Source organism: Crotalus tigris, unplaced genomic scaffold, assembly GCF_016545835.1.
Source record: "Crotalus tigris isolate CLP2741 ecotype Arizona unplaced genomic scaffold, ASM1654583v1 scf7180000018101.4720394464:4744507, whole genome shotgun sequence".
In the NCBI taxonomy this organism is placed as follows: domain Eukaryota; kingdom Metazoa; phylum Chordata; class Lepidosauria; order Squamata; family Viperidae; genus Crotalus; species Crotalus tigris.
In genome coordinates this window covers 2,502,520-2,520,582 of record NW_024096823.1, presented here as the reverse complement: position 1 = coordinate 2,520,582, position 18,063 = coordinate 2,502,520, and the positions used below count along the sequence as shown (strand labels likewise).

The 18,063-nt window shown below is 38.5% G+C and overlaps 1 protein-coding gene across 2 annotated transcripts in view; it reads right to left on the bottom strand.

Moving 5' to 3' along the window:
- Positions 1-266: 266 nt before the first annotated feature.
- Positions 267-18,063, bottom strand: part of PLAA (phospholipase A2 activating protein) — a 29,788-nt gene continuing 11,991 nt past the window's right edge. The window contains exons 8-14 of one of the 2 annotated variants that reach the window (XM_039347827.1): positions 14,685-14,842; positions 14,361-14,580; positions 13,011-13,079; positions 11,255-11,326; positions 7,461-7,553; positions 4,340-4,504; positions 267-963 (exon numbers count right to left, since the gene is read on the bottom strand). In XM_039347827.1, coding sequence (XP_039203761.1) covers positions 398-963; positions 4,340-4,504; positions 7,461-7,553; positions 11,255-11,326; positions 13,011-13,079; positions 14,361-14,580; positions 14,685-14,842 — 1,343 coding nt within the window. In that variant the 3' untranslated portion in view covers positions 267-397. Of the gene's footprint in view, positions 964-4,265; positions 4,505-7,460; positions 7,554-11,254; positions 11,327-13,010; positions 13,080-14,360; positions 14,581-14,684; positions 14,843-18,063 lie in introns of both variants that reach the window. The other variant, XR_005557240.1, reaches the window with a different exon arrangement.

Below are 18,063 nucleotides of genomic sequence, written 5' to 3'. Positions count from 1 at the left end.
TTCAGTCCCCTCTTCTTTGCAGCCCTGTGGATCTAATCCCCTATACAAATCGACTCTAGATGGTTTTACCAAAATGGAGGCACTCAAAGAAACGAGAATCCATTGTGCAAGTGATTTCTGTCTGATGAAAGGCAGCAGATATGTCATACATGTCAAGGAATCAAGATTTCCCTAGTAATTTTTGTTACTCCTAACTCACAGAAGGTATTAAAATTACCTTTAAAATAAGCACACACTTAACAGCTTTGAAGAAAAACACTTCTAAAATCAGTGCAAAAAATTTATTCAGATCATTTCAATTCCAGAGAGTTTGCCCACAATATTTTTTTTTTTGTAAAATATGAAAATGGGCATCTTTGATATAGTCCTAGACTCCCAAGTGTTTTTTTTAAAAGGTTTACAGCAAATTAAGAACAAATCTACAGCATTCATTTACTTTAGCTGGTTCTGATATAGAGGAATACTTTTTAATTTGAGAATCGACTCCTAGGGACTTGGCTAATTGTACAGCATTTGAATCATCACTGATCAATGTCCCAAGAGCCACAAGCAGTCTAAAAATAGCTTCAAGGTCTTGCACTACCTCTATGACTGTGCTGATCACTGACAAACACTGAGCTTTGCCCTCAATGTTGTTATTTTTATGTAGACAAACGGCATAGTTTAGAGCCAACGTAGCCAGCGCAACGTGAATGTTCTTATTGGTGCTCAGCTTCAGTTCTATTGCTTGTGACATTATGGAGTCCCCCTGTGCCAACATGAGCTTTTGGCCAACTGGGTGAATAAAACAATTGCATAAAGTTCGCAGAGCCAGCATCTGATTGGCTTGCTTTCCTCCAGGGTTCAGGAATTTGATGAGATGACTGCAGAACTGAAGGCCATCTTTTTCGCCACAGAAGCTTTCGTTCACACTGGGATGCCTGACTGCTAACCGAAGAATATCTAGTGCTGGAAAGACAAAGTCTAAAAACAGAAATACATAAGCAGTTAATGGTCTTCTTATTAAAATTGTATAGAATTGTCTGTAAATTGGTTTACTCTCACTATTCCAATAACTGAGCAGAATTAACTCACCAAAGGTTAGGAATGAAATGGTTTTCTCAGGAACACACTTCATATTCCCACCGGCAAAAATGAAAAAAACTAAACATTATGGATGTCAAAATGAACTTATTCAGAGGGACTCCATTTAGAAAATCTAGGCCAGGGGTAGGCAACCTTGGCTCTTTTATGACTCGTGGACTTCAAGTCCCAGAATTCCTGAGCCAGCTGGCTCAGGAATTCTGGGAGTTGAAGTCCACGAGTCATAAAAGAGCCAAGGTTGCCTACTCTTAGTCTAGGCTGATGGCTAAACAGCATCAGGCCTGACTGAAAATCTGTTCAGCAATTCAAATATAAAAGGGAAACAATGGTTTGAAATACATGTGGGTGTGCACATAGTATCTCTGTACCATGCATACTCTGAATCTGGATTGCAGTAAAGTCTTATTAGTTATGAGAGCTATTCAGGAAACACTGAGCTATAAATGAGGCTGGGAAGTTAAGAAATATTCCATAAGAAAGCTCTGGCAAACCATTTCTGTACTGTTGCCAAGAAATTTAGACATGTCTTCATGAAGTCAACAGGAATCAAGCTCAACTTGTAGGAGACTTGAATTTAATAAGTAAGATGGTTGCTAAAATAGAAATTAATCTATAGATCTTTGTGCTTATATCAAAGTCACAGCATGTGCAACAATGGACTGAATATAGCATATTATGAAAATCTAGGTTAACCTGTGGGTAAGGTGATAAAGCAGTATACCAGTTCCCTGAAGATAGGCTCCAGCACAAGCCCAAAAGCTTGGAAAAATAAATCTGATGACCAACTCAAATTGGATCCTGCAGCATTATCCGGGGATAGGTATATTTGCCTTCATTTACCTGAAAATCAGACAATTCTGAAAGATGGCTTAAGTACGAGCTAAACAAACCATAATGAATATTTCATTACAACCCTCACAACTTTACTGTTCCTTTTCATTCTTAAAACACATCTCTTCTCAAATAAATATCAATAATGGAAATCTGAGAATGCCACCCCACTCCCAACTAATTCGCCCACCTGCTCATTCTTGCCTACAGAAGATGGGTTATGCCTTGAGCTTTCTAAATTGTCCAACAACTGTTTGCAACAACAAGCAACTATTTATAACAAAAGTCATATTTCTAAGATGGGCAGTTGCATGAACCTCCTAAGCTATTCATGAGAAGGAAAGTCCTAGAAGTTAGAGCAGTGGTTCTCAACCTTTCTAATGCCGTGACCCCATAATACAGTTCCCCATGTTGTGACCCCCAAGTGGGTGTGGCCACCAATAAGAGGGAGTAGGACAGCTAGGGAAAAGGGGAAAAAATGGAGGACAGTGTGGTTTGGCGACCCCCGTGAAATGGTCATTCGACCCCAAATGGGGTCCTGACCCACAGGTTGAGAACCACTGAGTTAGAGAGAGCTGCAAAACTGGATACACAATTAGGCAAGAAATGGAAAGCAAACAAGCGACTCATTAAAACCACTCTTGTAAGTGAAACATGAATCCTAGTGACCTTAAGGACATATCCATATAATTTTCTTGAAAAAAATATAGAAATGATATGTATGCCACTGCTGATTTTTTTTTCTTTTTAATTACCTTAGAAATCACAGATAATGAAAAGGCCCTAATCATTTTTTTTTTCTGGAGGAAAACAATTACTAGCATTATCTAAACATATACATGCTTTCACTGTGTGCATTTTCAACTAGTCAAACTACATATCTAAGTTGAACTTCCAGCTTTTAGTTAGTTCTAGTACATGGATTTCCCCATCTTTCTTCATTGGTAGATACACCATGAATTTTGCCAAGTGGAAAGAGTTATGCAGACACTTGCATATTTACAGTGGCAACTATGGATGTAATTAATAATAAAGTACCTGGTTATCAGAATAGTCCAAGCAAAACATTGTGCTACACCTACCATCATTCTTAATTTCTAGAAGTTTGTGGAGTCCACTGTTAGTTGAGAACTATAGTCAAATTTTTAAAAATATGTATTGTAAATGCTTATATCACTTCATGAGAATTCCTAAGGCAATTCACACTTCTATGTAGCTTGTATTCATCTTCATCTCAAAGTAAGATTAAACTCTATCAGAAATATAGTTGCTGTAGTTGCTCTAGAATAGGATTGAACGCCCCCGATGAAACTAGTTTGTGATTTGAGGAAGGGCTCCTGGATTTGTGGTTCCACTGAAGCAAAAAGTGGAAGTCATTGCCCAGCTCTAACTGATGCGTCAGTTACAAACCTATCTGGACAGGGAAGTCTCAGCAACTGTAACTGATGCCTTGATCAATATGAATGGAAACTGCAATGCATTATACATGGGGCTGCCTTTATATACAAGGACTTGGAGGGTACAACTGGCACAGAATGTAGTGGCCAGATTTCTAATCAGGAACATCAACTGTAGTAGAGTCACAACAATCTTATTAATCTATAGGTCATGGAGTCAGAATATATCAGGATCTGTCCTGGTAAATGTGACTCTGGTTGGGTTATCTATGGAGGGCTTGCTGAAGGTTCCAATTTTGGAAAGACTAGAAGGCGCACTCTTTGGTAATTATCAATACAATACGTAACAGCAACCCCTGGAGGCATACATGGCTTCCATTCCCTCAAATGTTTTAGGAGGTACTTTAATCCATTTTTTTCCCATGAAAATTTGGTTCAGGATGAAGATTCTGAGAGGCCATTTTATGCAACGTAATGTGGATTTTAATCGCTCCTTATATCAACACTGCTTAGAGTTTATACGTTTGGGGCTTTCTGTAACTATTATGAATGGAGAAAGAGTTGCAAAGAAGGAGAAGACTGAAAAAAATATATTATTGGATGGAGATCACATCCTCCAAAAGAAAGAACTAAGAAATTTAAAGAAAAAGGAAGCAATGTATGAATCAGCATATGGCTATAGAAGAAACGAGAATGGTTTGTATGGACAGGAAGATGGAGGGATACAATGAGTGGCTTTAGTGTGAAGTAGCTTTAGCTAGATTCTCTTTTCTCCTTTCTCATGCCTTGAATTTCTTTTGCATATTATTTTTTTTCCTTTTTTGTACTCTGTGTAATGTTGCTTACTCCAAAAGGAAAGAGTATATTGAATATGTATGTAGCTATATAAACATTTCTCAATTTTAAATACGGAGTGTACTGCTCTAAGGTAAGTGTGGGATAAAAATGGCTTACTTAAAAAGATGTATTAAGATACTGTCTTTAGTCCATATCATTTGTGAGATCTGTCCTCAATAATTACTGCATACCATTTGGCCAGTTAATCGCTTTCCACAACATTTTCAGCTGCTCCCTTGTGGGTGTTTCCATGGACACACTGCACATTATAGATAGCATCTTTTCTAAAACATCTAGATCATCTTCAGTTAACTGTTGTTCGTCAGGTACATTTCCATTTAATTCTTTCATTTTACCTACATGGGAGATGTGAAATAATTTGAAATAAGTTTGCTGTTATCTCTAGAATGCATTTAATTCCTTGTTATAAAAACACTGCATTATCTTTCTCGGCACTACCGAATGGATCAAATTCTATCTGGTGTGAGCATTCCTTAACATCAACCTGTGTGCATTGATTATATAAATTAATAAATTTCAATTTATAAAACATATTTTATTAACTTTCAGAAAAAGCTTAAAAACAAATAGCCTAGATACAAACCACCATGCTTCATCCGTGCATGACTTGTTGGCATTTTCATCGTTATGTTCAAATTAGGTGTAACTGTAGTAATTTCCACATACAATAAAACTGCCCACAAGTAATAAACTTGTTGTAGATGTGGAACAGTCTATCACCAGTTTCTAATCCACAATAGCTTATAAATATTTAGGTGTTATGTAGCCTAAGTTTACTTACCAGAAAAAATGAGACCCACTAGAAAATATTTTCAAACAAATATATTTTAAGACTAAAGTACAAAAACGGGCAACTAAATTTCATTTTTGATGTGTGCTGTTGTGCCCACAGTAAAAAAAATGACAATAAAGATTATCTTATCTTATCCGGACAAAATTACTGCTAGTCAAGACACTCTCTACTGGTATAAACAATTATCCTGGTCAAAAACTGAAATAAAAAGTGATTATTGAGCTAAAGCTGTCATTTTCAATGCAATGCTTTCTGAAATCCTGAATCCTTGAAAATAACTTCATAAAACTTTGGTATCATCAGACTTTGGTATTGTAGCCTCAAGATACTTTCTATGATCTTAAAACTCCAAATACAGTCTTAATTTACATCTTATGAACACTCTGGAAACTGGGAACAGTTATAAGATCAGGGAAGTAATGAGTAATAAACTAGCTTTTGAAAATTAACATTTTATGCTTTGGAATATAACTGATATACCAGAATTACAATCTAAGATGTGGTGATGCAGCAAATAGGTGCTCCACTTAAGGAAACATGTTATGTGAGGGAACATATCATGAGCTGGTTGATTCAGACTGATTGGAACCCAGTATCTGAACTATTTTCTGCAATAATTAACGCTAAAATTAACTTTGATGTTTCAAGAGCAAAAATGGTTTTTATTGTTATTGGTTGGCACACAGGAGTCCACTTGATTGCAGTTCACTGCTTGCACCCTTTGATACATATTTCAGCTAGGAGTCAGAAAGAGGTTGGTAGCACTTTTCCAACTAAGAGATTTTATTAAAAGAGACAAAACTTTTTAAGAGTTGCAACTCACTTTACACAGAGTGCGCACAGCCAGCCAGCGTGATGACCCAGGGCATGGCACAGAGGCAACACAGTCAGCTGATAGTTCAAACTGCCCCTTTATTGCTCCAAAATGTTCCCCAAACGCTCCTACATCTCTGGCAAGTCCCAGAGCAAAGTGGTCTCTCTCTCTCTCTCTCTCTCTCTCTCTCTCTCTCTCTCTCTCTCTCTCTCTCTCTCTCACACACACACACACACACACACACACACACACACACACACACACTCACACCTTCAGCAGACTCTGGCTACAAGTAGTCCAGAACAAAGCTGTGAGCACAATGGCTGCCAAAACAAGAAATCAAGCAGGGCAAGGGATTAAATCAATTAGTCCAGGAAGCAAAGGAACAAGACAATTAACCCAAGAAGGAAGAAATAAAGCAAGAAGTCCAGGAAACGTCCAGTGTTGGCAATGGCACACAACCCTCCATGAATTCAGCTTTTGTTCCCGACAAATGCCCCCCCACAGCATCTCCTTAAGTCTCAGTCCCCAGGTGTGCCTTGTGGAAAGGGGCAGGGCACTCTCCTCCTGAGTAGTCGGGTCAGCCTATGCTAGTGATGGCGAACCTATGGCACATGTGCCAGAGGTGGCACTCAGAGCCCTCTCTGTGGGCATGAGTGCTGTCGCCCCAGCTCCGCCTCCCCCCGCAGCCCCTTCCTCACCACCAGCCCCCTCAGGGGAGAATTGCCCCCAGGCGTGGCCTACGTGGAGCAGCACAGCCAAGGACATGGCAGCCGGGCAGCAGGGACAAAACTCCGCCCTCGCGGCCTGCTGCGTGCAGAGGATGCTGTGGGGCGTGGCCGCCATGGTGCTACTAGGCTGCCTGGGCAATCTGCTGCGGTGGGCCATGGAGTCGGTGTGTGGCCCGCAGGCGGGGTGGTTTTTGGGCACTCAAAGGTTCGCCATCACAGGGTTTAAGGCGACAGGCTTAGAAACCAGGAGACCGTGAGTTCTAGTCTTGCCTAGGTGATTTTGAGCCAATCATTCTCTTTCAGCCCAACATCCCCTCGTAGGATTGTTGTGGGGAAAACAGCAGGGAGCAGTTTTAAGTAAGCTTGGTGGCTTGAGTTATATGTAAAAACAAAAAAAGATGGAATAAAAACATAAAAACTCTAGGCATCTGATGAAGTAAGTGCAACTCACAAAAGCTTTTCTCTTTTCATAAAATTTGGTAGCCAGAAAAGCAGCTCTTTTGGATTTTTGTTTTCCCACCATGGATTAATACCGCCCTCCTCTTACAATGTCTTCAGGTGCGTAGAGAGGAGAAAGCAGGCAGCACTTTTAATGCTTAGCCCGATAACAAAACTTTTACCCTGATGGCTTATCAGAAAGACAAAAGAGGAAACGCAACAAATTTAGCATTATTCCAACATTTTCTCCAATAGAAGAAAACAGAGCATTGTTGAGTAAACAGAAACTCTTGGGGAAAAACTGACCTGCAACACCTATCCTTTATGAGAAGCAAATAGCAGCTTCATTCTATTAAAAAGATAAATTCTCTTTCTATATTTGTACTCAGACATGTAACGAGAGTGATGAAGTTTGTAAGTACCATGGGATTAAAATAGATATATATTTTCAAGACTAATATGCCAGAAAAATTGCTTTTTGCACAAATTGTTGAAGTCATTACAAATATACTCACTCAGTATTAATGAAGGGTTGGCCTGATCAAATGTAACAGCTTCTTTCTTTGGAAAGTAAATATTTTCAGCGTTAGCTATCACTGATTTGGGCCCTAAAGAGTAAAGGTAATAAAAGAAGAGATTGCCAGCTACTTTAGCAGAGAATCATTTTATTGCTGATAAACTGAATAAAGAGTAAATTACTTGACTGCCAATTACGGGGGTACTTAAAAGTTTGTGAACTTTTTGAATTTTCAATATTTCAATAAATACGAGTTAAAATGTGATCTGTTCTCCACATTTTCTCCTAAAACTAGATAAAGAGAACTCGATTAAGCAAACGGGTCAAAAACATTCTACTTCTTCATGGAAGAAAATGATCTAAAGCTGCAGATATTCCTCATGTTCACCCATTCGTTTAATGATTGTTCGAAATTACGATGATCAGATTTATGACCTGTCTTTGAAGTTATGACTGTTGCACCACCTCCATGGTTATGTGATTGCAATCTGGGCAACCAGCTCACATTTACCACTGGTCGCAACATGCTGCAGTCACGTGATTGCAACCTGCAATCTTCACAGCTGGTTTCCAACATGCAACATCAGCTGGAAAATGTCAGGGTATCTGTCCATGAACTGAAGCTCAAGTGGATCATGCAGCAAGACAACCACCCAAAAGACCCAAGTTGTGTGACCAAAGAATGGTTAAATCAAAAAGAAGTTAATGTCTTGGATGGCCATGTCAAAGTCCTAGCCTTAATCCTATAGAAATGTTGTGGAAGGCAGGCCATTCAGGTGAGGAAGTCCACCAACATCCTTAAGCTGAAATTGTTGTGTAAGACAGGGTACCAAAGAACCAATGGTGGCGCAGTGGCTAGAATGCAGTATTGCAGGCTAATTCTGCCAACTGCTAGCAGTTCGATCCTCACCAGCTCAAGGTTGACTCACAGCCTCCCATCCTTCCGAGGTTGGTAAAATGAAGACCCAGATTGTTGGGGGCGACGTGCTGACTCTGTAAACTGCTTAGAGAGAGCTGTAAAGCACTATGAAGCAGTAAATAAGTCTAAGTGTTATTGCTGTTACTATTGCTTTAGTGGACTAAAATTCCTCCAAGCCAAACTGCAGGAGTGATCAACAGTTATCCGAAACACCTAGTAGCAATTATTTTGCCCAAGGGAGGCATACCAGCTACTGAACTCAAATGTTCAACTACTTCTGCCATATACAAATATGCAGTTTTGGATAATTTTTCTCAATAAACAATAAATCAATGAACAAGTATAATGTTTTTGATTCATTTGTCTAGTTTTAGGACTTACACAGATCTTGTTTATCCAGAAATATTGAGAATTCAAAAGGGCTCACAATCTTTAAGGACCAGAGTATGAACCATATAAGGCAGGGGTCCCCAATCCCCAGTCCGTGAATCAGTACCGGGCCGTAGCATGCCAGCAACTGAGCCACCCAAACGAGATGCAGGCCGCACACAAACCACATACCCTCTGGTCCATGGAAAAACCTCTCTCCACAGAACTGGTCCCTGATGCCCAAAAGGTTGGGGACCTCTGATATCTGAGATCCTTGGTGCTCTCTGAGCTTGCTTGTTTTCTTGCAGACATTTCATTACCCAAACTAGGTAACATCATCAGTTGTTGTACTGATGCACTGATGATGTTACCTAGTTTGGGTAATGAAACGTCTGCAAGAAAACAGGCAAGCTCAGAGAGCACCAAGGACCCCTCGTATCAACCTTGAGCTACAGATATTCTCCTTTATATGAACCATATAAAAATGACAACAAAATTATAGTTTAAAAAAAAATTCCAGGCAATGAATAACTAAGTGAGCTTTATAAATCCCACATAAAAGTTATATCACTGAAAAGTAATATTATCTGAAAAATTAGCATGAGTGAATGCATGTGCGCGTGCACACACACATATATTATTGATGTAGCCTAAATATTTAGTTCAAAAGTAAGTCCATTTATTTTATTTTTATACTTTCTTTCACTTGCCACTGCCTATCACCTCTGCCCTTCATACTCTGTTCTGCCGACTACATTTATTATAAACCTCATTTACTTGTTGCAATAGATGAGTTCTAGTTCCACCTTAGGCAAAGAAGCCAGCTGGGTGACTTTAGGCCAGTCAATCTCTCTTAGCCCAACCCACCTCACAGGTTGCTGTAGTGGGGAAAACAAGAGGAAGGCGTATGGAATATGTTCACTGCCTTAAGATTCATAAAAATATCAAAGGCAAGATGTAAATAAATTATAACACACCAATACATTATAATATTCTAGGTTCTTGGGAAGAACTTGATACATATGAAAGCTAACATGAGCTAAAGAACTAGCAGCTGTGGCTTCATACTGTTGTGAAGAGATAATAATAATGTCCCAAATTCGGTGGGCATACCTGCAACTGCAGGCAAGATATCGGAAAGACAAAAAAGAGTTAGGTATTAAATTAGAACCAATAGAATTGGATAAAATAATTTTGGGGTCGGAGGATAAAATGATTAAAAAACTATACTATTATTTGCTAGATCAGGCAACGTACGAGGAACAAGTAAAAGTGACTATGTTGAATTGGAGTAAGGATTTTGGTCTTAATTTTGATCTGCATATATGGCAAGAACTATGGGCAAGAAACAAGAAGCTTACTTTGGCCACCTCTTACAAAGAGAACCTTTACAAAATGTTTTATAGATGGCATCTCCCACCCACAAGATTGTCTAAAATGTATACCAATGTCTCCCCTAAATGTTGGAAATGCAATTTGAAAAGTGGAACTTACTATCATATGTGGTGGGAATGCACGCGAGCTCGTGATTTTTGGAACAGGATTAAAATTTGGTTGGAAGAAATATTAGAGCAAGCGGTAGAACCAAAACCAGAACTCTTTCTATTAGGTTTAACTACGCAAAAACATGACAAAGGCGTATTTTATTTAATGCTACACATTTTAACGGCCTCCAGGCTGGTTTTTGCTCAAAATTGGAGGAACAAGGAAACCCCAACGGAAGAAGAGATCCTGCATAAAATTTTAATATGTGCTGAGATGGACAGGCTTACAATGATTATGAAAGACAAAACGGAACACGAATACTTCGAAATCTGGGGCAAATTTTACCGCTGGTATGAATTAAGAACTGCTCGGACTTCAAACTAATGGTAGAACTAAAAGATATACATAACTGTACATATAATTGTATATATAATTGTATTGTATAAAAGATGAGGTTTATATAGAGGTTAAGAACAAAAAATTATAAAATTATAAAATTTTTGTACTATGATAGGAACTGATAGAAAAATTCACTCTGGAATGTCATGTTTGTCCATTGTTGTTTTAATTGTATTAATGAATAAAAATTAAAAAAAAATTTAAAAAAAAAAAAATAATAATGTCCCAAATTCTGTGATGATTCACACCCCATTGCAAGCCATGTGTTTCTCGAGTTTGGATACAGGTTATGTAATTCCAACTGCTGTGGTTTGTAAACCATCATTTATAACAACGAATGAATCCAGTGACACTATGAGTACCTTTTCCAATATAAACTTTTAAAAGGCCAATAATATTTCAAAACCTGGAGAAACTATAAAATAAGCAGAATGCTCATCCCCCCCTCGTTACAGCACAGGAGTGGTTCTAGCTATAAAAAGGTAGCTAAACAGATAAGTGGCAACAAAGGAATTGTATTTGTTGAGTATGACAAATAAGGAAGAGAATAATGAATACAAGTAGCCAGTTTGGTAGTTACAGTATTGTTCTTTGGCACAGTTAATCTCTTGTCCACTTACCTGTAAGTGGATGAGTTCCGCTTAGAGGAGTTGAAAGATTAGATGTAGCACCTGGGACATAACGACCAGTACCTTAAAAACAAAAGAACAATAACACATAAAGTTATATTCACAAAGCTTACATAGACATTCATAATATAAGCTTATATAGACATTCAATTCTGTCAAAAAAATCAAATCCATACTTCATTCTTAATATAGTTATCCAAGTTTATTGTACTTTATGGATTGTGAGTTCTAGACCCTGTCAACCCAATTCACCTCACAGTGTTGTTGTTGTTGTTGAGAAAATAGGAAGAGGAAGGAGTACCAGGTATAATCACCGCCTTATTTATAAAAATAAGATGGGGTAAAAATAAAATAATAACAACTGGTGGTAACTTCCAAATAATATAAGAAACTGTTTATTGAGATATAAATGAAAGAAGTACAAAGTGAAAACAAAGCAGCCTACAACAAAAGGACAGCATCAAACAATTCTCATTCTCTTGGTTAACACTAGATTTATAGCCTAGTCCAGTGATGGCAAACCTTTTAGAGAGTGAGTGCCCAAACTGCAACCCAAAACCCACTTATGTATCGCAAAGTGCCAGGGCTGCATCAGCATTGTGGTGCTCTCAGGGGGAGCGGTGTGTGTGTGGCCCACTGGGTGAGCATGGCTGCTGGGTGACCATAGCTGCGATGGTTATGGCAGACTGGGTGGGCGTGAGTGGGCTGGGACCAGGGCAGTGGGGACCAGTCCCTCGCCATCTCCAGAGCATCCCCAGGGGGCCAAAGCCACTTGCTCGCTCACTTCCAAACTGCCCCATTGCTTCCAAACGCCACGTGCACGCTACTCTGGCGAACTGTGCTGGGGCGACGGTGTGCGTGCCCACAGAGAGGGCTCTGAGTGCCGCCTATGGCATATATGTCATAGGTCCGCCACCACTGGCCTAATCCTAGTACACCTATTGATAGGCAAAATGACAGTAATACCACTAGATGGCGGTCAAGGACCTAATTAAATTTAAAAGCTAAAAAAAAAAATAGAAAAAAAAATTACTAAAACCTTTCAGGATCTGCATGAGACCTCTTAAAGAATTGAGCTATTTACAAAAATAAAGCTTGTGGCCCCTACCTTTGGAACATTGTCCCCTGGAAATCAGATCGGTTTCTGGCCCTGAAAAAGTGCTTCTGCCACAGGCATGGGGACTCAGGAATGTGGTAAAGCTTGTGCTGAGTTGATTATTATTGATGGATGTTACGACTACTTGAAGCTATGAATTTTATTGCATGGGGTTCTTTTTTATAGTTTTTATTTTTCTTATATTGTTTTGGTCTTTTATATATTTGGTTCGTGAGCTGCCCAGAGTAAATTATTATTTGAGATGGACAGCTAAATAAATTGAAGCAATCAATAAACACATAATAGATACATAATAGATTTCTAAACAACATACCTGATGTACCAGGAGTAATCATGCATTTGTCTGAAAACACTGATTCCTGGCACATTTCTCTCTACGTGTTTAAGCTGAATATAGGCCAATAATGTTATTCATAAGATGAGGACAAAATATAATTCATTATCTTTTCTGACTTCAGCTACATTAATTTGTATCTGAAGGTATAAAACACTGCTTATATTATATGCATTCATGCACACATTGGTGGTATAGCCTTTTCCCTTTTTTGTTGGGGACATTCCTCTGACTTTAAATGCATGGGGTCAACGCTGTATATATTTTCCATACCGTAAACCAAAACAAAGTCATACCTGTAAATGGATCTGTAGCAAGTTCTTCATTAGATTCTGAGGAAGAGCCTGGAACATAGCGACCACTACCTGTGAAAAGATGTACCCAACAGAAGAACGAGTGTCATATTGATTGATCCTGCGCTCCCAAGCTGGCATCAAACTCTTAATGACCACACAGATAGACCCTCTTTGAGATGGTCTATTCCAGGGGTAGGCAACCGTGGCTCTTTTATAACTCGTGGACTTCAACTCCCAGAATTCCTGAGTCAGCCATACTGAGGGGAAAGGGAGAGGTTTCCAAGCTGAGCTATGCTGGCTCAGGAATTCTGGGAGTTGAAGTCCACGAGTCATAAAAGAGTCAAGGTTGCCTACCCCTGGTCTATCCTCAACACAGCCCTTCAAGCCTTCTGATGAAGCATCTATCATTCCCTTAATTCCACTTGTTGCTGGTCATCCTCTTTTTCTCATGCCAGCATTATAGACTTCACATGAGAACAGGATCTTCACGCACAATTATCTTCAAAATATAATATGAGGCAGGTCATTTGTGTCTTGGATGAGAATCCTGTATGTTCTCTTCTATAATCCAATTGTTTTACTTAGCTGCTACATTACATATTTCATAAGGGATTTGTTTTACATTAGTGCACTTTCTTTTACAATATTTTATCACCAGAGGTGGCATGGCTTGATTCAGTCAGTCCAGAACAGGGTAACTTATAATAAAAACAGTGTTACCCTAGTTTTCTTTTTGTTTGTCCCTTGTTATGAAAATCCATATAATTTAATTTTTTGGCTGCTAAATTCTGACTACATCCTTTGTAGAGGCTCAGGAAGGCACATATTATTTAGGATTACACAGACGGTGAAATGGTTAAAATCTTTGATTAAGATCAAGGATACAGGTTTAAGCCCTTATTATCCTATAAAGCAGTGGTTCTCAACCTGTGGGTCGGGACCCCATTTGGGGTCGAATGACTATTTCACGGGGGTCACCAAACCATGCTGTCCGCCATTTTTTTCCCTTTTCCCTAGCTGTCCTACTCCCTCTTATTGGTGGCCACACCCACTTGGGGGTCACCGCAACATGGGGAACTGTATTATGGGGTCACGGCATTAGAAAGGTTGAGAATCACTGCTATAAAGTTTGAGGAAGCAAGAATTCTAGAAGTCTAGAAGAAATTATCTCTCTTTATTTTCAAGAAATCGCTACTTGATCAGGTCTTAATTGAATTTGAATAAATTAGTGCTAGTTGAACATGGCTGAAGCAAAAGAATGCCAAGATCTGCATTCCGCATATAAAAATGAATATAAGTTATACTCTGTCATGCTTTTTCAAGCAGTTCAAGAACATAATTTTCCCTTACCTGTGAAAGGATCTGAAAATCCTGTATCTGTGTGCCCCAGCATTTGCCCTTTGGTGTTATCTATTATGAACTTGGCCACTTGATCCAGGAACATGGGATTCAAATCATTCTTCTGCAGGAAGTTGTATGCTGTCAGCCATGGATCGTCAGTAATACTATATGGCAGTTTATAAGAGGGGCCACCTTCATTTACGTCAATAGTGAAAACATAGTCGTATTCCTTTCAACAGAAGTCAAAATAAAAACAATTATTTTCCTATATTTCCCTTCAAAGCACACAAATGAATACACTGAACAATTAGTCATTCAGGAAAAAGGATTTACCTTTCCTTCAAATAAAACTTTTCCAGATGTCTGCTGGGTAGCTCCAGATGAGCCAACAACATCTCCAATTTTGATCCATTTGTCTTCACTACTGCTCCATTGGTAGGCTTCAACTTTTCCACCCTCTTTAATAAGTCTCGTTTGCCCATCCCTTGTACCTTGAAATATAGAAAGAAGAACATTAACTGCATGACTACAGAAAGTAATTTAATAACCAATGTGTTTTCCTGAATCAAAAATGAAATAATTCTGGGAGTTTTGTCTTGCCCTCAAATATAGCAGCGTGTATAATTTGCCTTGAACTCTTACTAGCACTGTGTAAAATATCAGAATTTATATGCTGTAATTTTAGAGGTATGAAATGCCATATCATGGTCAATCCTCGACCATCTGCTGAAACAGATTTGAAAGAAATTCTATGTATGCCTCCTAGCTGGCTTACAAATTGATCTAAATCAGGCTTTCTTCATGAGGGTTAAGGTTACCAGGGATTTCATGAGATGTCACAATTAACAAAATATTTTTTGAACTTTGCAGAATGCCAACACTCGCATTGGTGAACATTCTTACATGCTATTGTTGTAAACATTGTTAAAATGTGGATTAGAAGTTAATTGTATAGTGACATTTTTGTATTTTTTCCCTCTAGTTTTAAGGAAGAGCACTCTTGAGGTCTAAAGATTATTTCAAGGGTTCCTACGAGGTAAAAAAAAAAAAAAAAAGGCTGAGAAAACGTGCTCCAGATTAAAAATTATATCTTATGCCATATAGCATGAACATGTTTCAGGGTAAAGCTAGGCTTTGGTTATGCCTCTGGTATATCCAATAAATATAATTTTGTACCATTAGTACTGTAGACTAGAAAATGTTTATGGCACGGGTACAACTAAGCCTTGTAACTTACCGTAAATGCCGGCGTATAAGGCGACTTCCGCGAGCACTGAAATCGGCGCCAAAGACGGGGGTCGTCTTATACGCTGAATCGTCTTATACGCCGGAAATACTGGTAGTTTCCGGTGTATAAGACGACGTTCTAGGAATGCGGTCCGGCTATAAAGACGGGGGTCGTCTTATACGCCGGGTCGCCTTGTACGCCAGCATTTACGGTACTCTATATCATCTTTATACGAAACTATTATGCAAAAGCACTGATTGACCAAAGGCATAATGGGTGACAGTTCTCAGTATCTATGGGTCCATACTGAAGTGCCATATATGTTGTTGTGGATGTTGAGATTGTTGAGTTTCCTTCTTGAATGCAAAAGGCACATCAATCTATTGTTGACTGCAACAGATAACAAATAAATAACTGGGGAAGAGCATAACTTAATAAATGAGCAAAGCTGGCCCATAACTCACTAGCTTGCTTAGCGGGCAGTTGTAAATCAAATATAAGAGGCTTCTATTTCATGTCTCTTGATTTCCTCAAATATTTCTTATTCCTTTTTTTCCATTCCGCATGTTGCTTACATCAAAGCAAAATGCTACTGTGATGGTATGCAGATGTATGTAAGAACTCTATGTCACAAGGCGTTCCAAAAATTTCGCTGCTTCGTCCTTTAAGACTTCTAATGTAAAGTAGCATGCTTAATGCAAACACCTGATGTAATGCTTAGGAGAGACCCTTGATTATTTATCAACCAGAAGCAATTTTAAAAGTAAATAAAGACATATGTACAAACTACAGGTACACAATTAGCCAAATATAATGCATGCATATATCACAATATGCAGTAAGTACATGAAAATGTAAATGAACATGACTCATTTTGAAGTCAAACTGGAACTTGTGGCAACTTCTCTTGTAGCAAATTGGAAGTTGTGCAAGAGATTTTTTAGGAGTAAAGGTTTCCATAAGCATGTCTCTAATCCTACATAATTGACATACCATATTTTCCGGCGTATAAGACGACTTTCTAAAGCATGCAAATCGTCTCCGAATTCGGGAGTCGTCTTATACGCCGAGTCGTCTTATACGCCAGAAAATATGGTAGTTTCTGGTGTATAAGACGACTTTCTAAGCATGCAAATCGTCTCCGAAGTTGGTGGTCGTCTTATACGCCGAGTCGTCGTATACGCCGGAAAATACGGTATATCACAAAGTACTTCCTACTTCAAAATATATAAGTATGGAAATGAACAAATCATCTTGGATCGGTCTACATGGGGAGGGAGGAAGAATTCTGCAGACCATCTACTCTATTTCTATAAACTAAAAAAAAAAATAGCAGTCAGTTATATAAATTAAAACCATTAAGGTGTATCAACCATGCTTTACAGTTTAGCTTTATATGTAAATTGGGTTTCAGTAAGTTGTTCAACATTCCAGGACTCAAAACAAATTGTGGGTTTGCCACAATCTGAGATAGAGTCTCCAAAGAATAAAGATTTAATTGTTTCTATTGAGACTGGTTGCGGCATCGTTCAAACATTATGATAACTCTAAATTACTACACAATTTAAGAGTGAATACAGGTGCTCCTCAACTTACGACCACAATGGCTGTTAAGTGAAACATTTGTTAAGTGAGTTGGATCACCAACATGATCGCCAACGTCCGATAACGGATATGGCACAAGAAGAAGAAGTGAGTTTTGCCCCAAATTCACAAGCTACTTTGCCACAGTTGTTATGTGAATCACTTGCAGTTGTTAAAGTGAGTAACCCGGTTGTTAAGTGAATGTGATTTCTCCACTGACTTTGCTTGTCAAAAGTTTACAAAAGTTGATCACATGATCCCGGGACACTGCAACTGTCATAAATACGAGTCAGTTGTCAAGCATCCGAATTTTGATCAAGTGATCATGGCAATGCTGCAATGGTCGTAAGAGTGAAAAACGGTCATAAATCACTTTTTTCAGTGCCGTTGTAAGAACTGTTGTAAGTTGAGAACTACCTATACTTTACCGGAGTTAAATTGGCTCCTTCAAAAATAAAAGATAAAAAAAGAACAAAACAAATCAGGAAGACTAAACAAAAATATATTTCAAGAATAACAACTTTGATAGTTTTATTTTTCTATAAACGTGTTTAAGGTTTCCAGTCTGCTGTAACTCTGTGTATGCTGGATTACAGAGAAGCTCTCTCCCAACTAGCCATTTACACATAATGGGGAGAACTGTATTATCATGATTAGGCCAAAAAAAAAAAAAAAAAAACCCCAATAAAGCCATGATCTCATTATCTTGTAATAACGTTGCAGACTAATGACAAATCCAGACTTACATGAATTCAGAGATTTTACTTCAAGGATCGAAAGTTATTTTGTTATCTGACCTTTCTTAACCTAAAGGACTATTCCCTAAAGTTTGAATTCAGCACGCGAAAGTTACCTCTAAATGCATTCACTTGATCGTAATTCTATTTATTCATTTTTAAT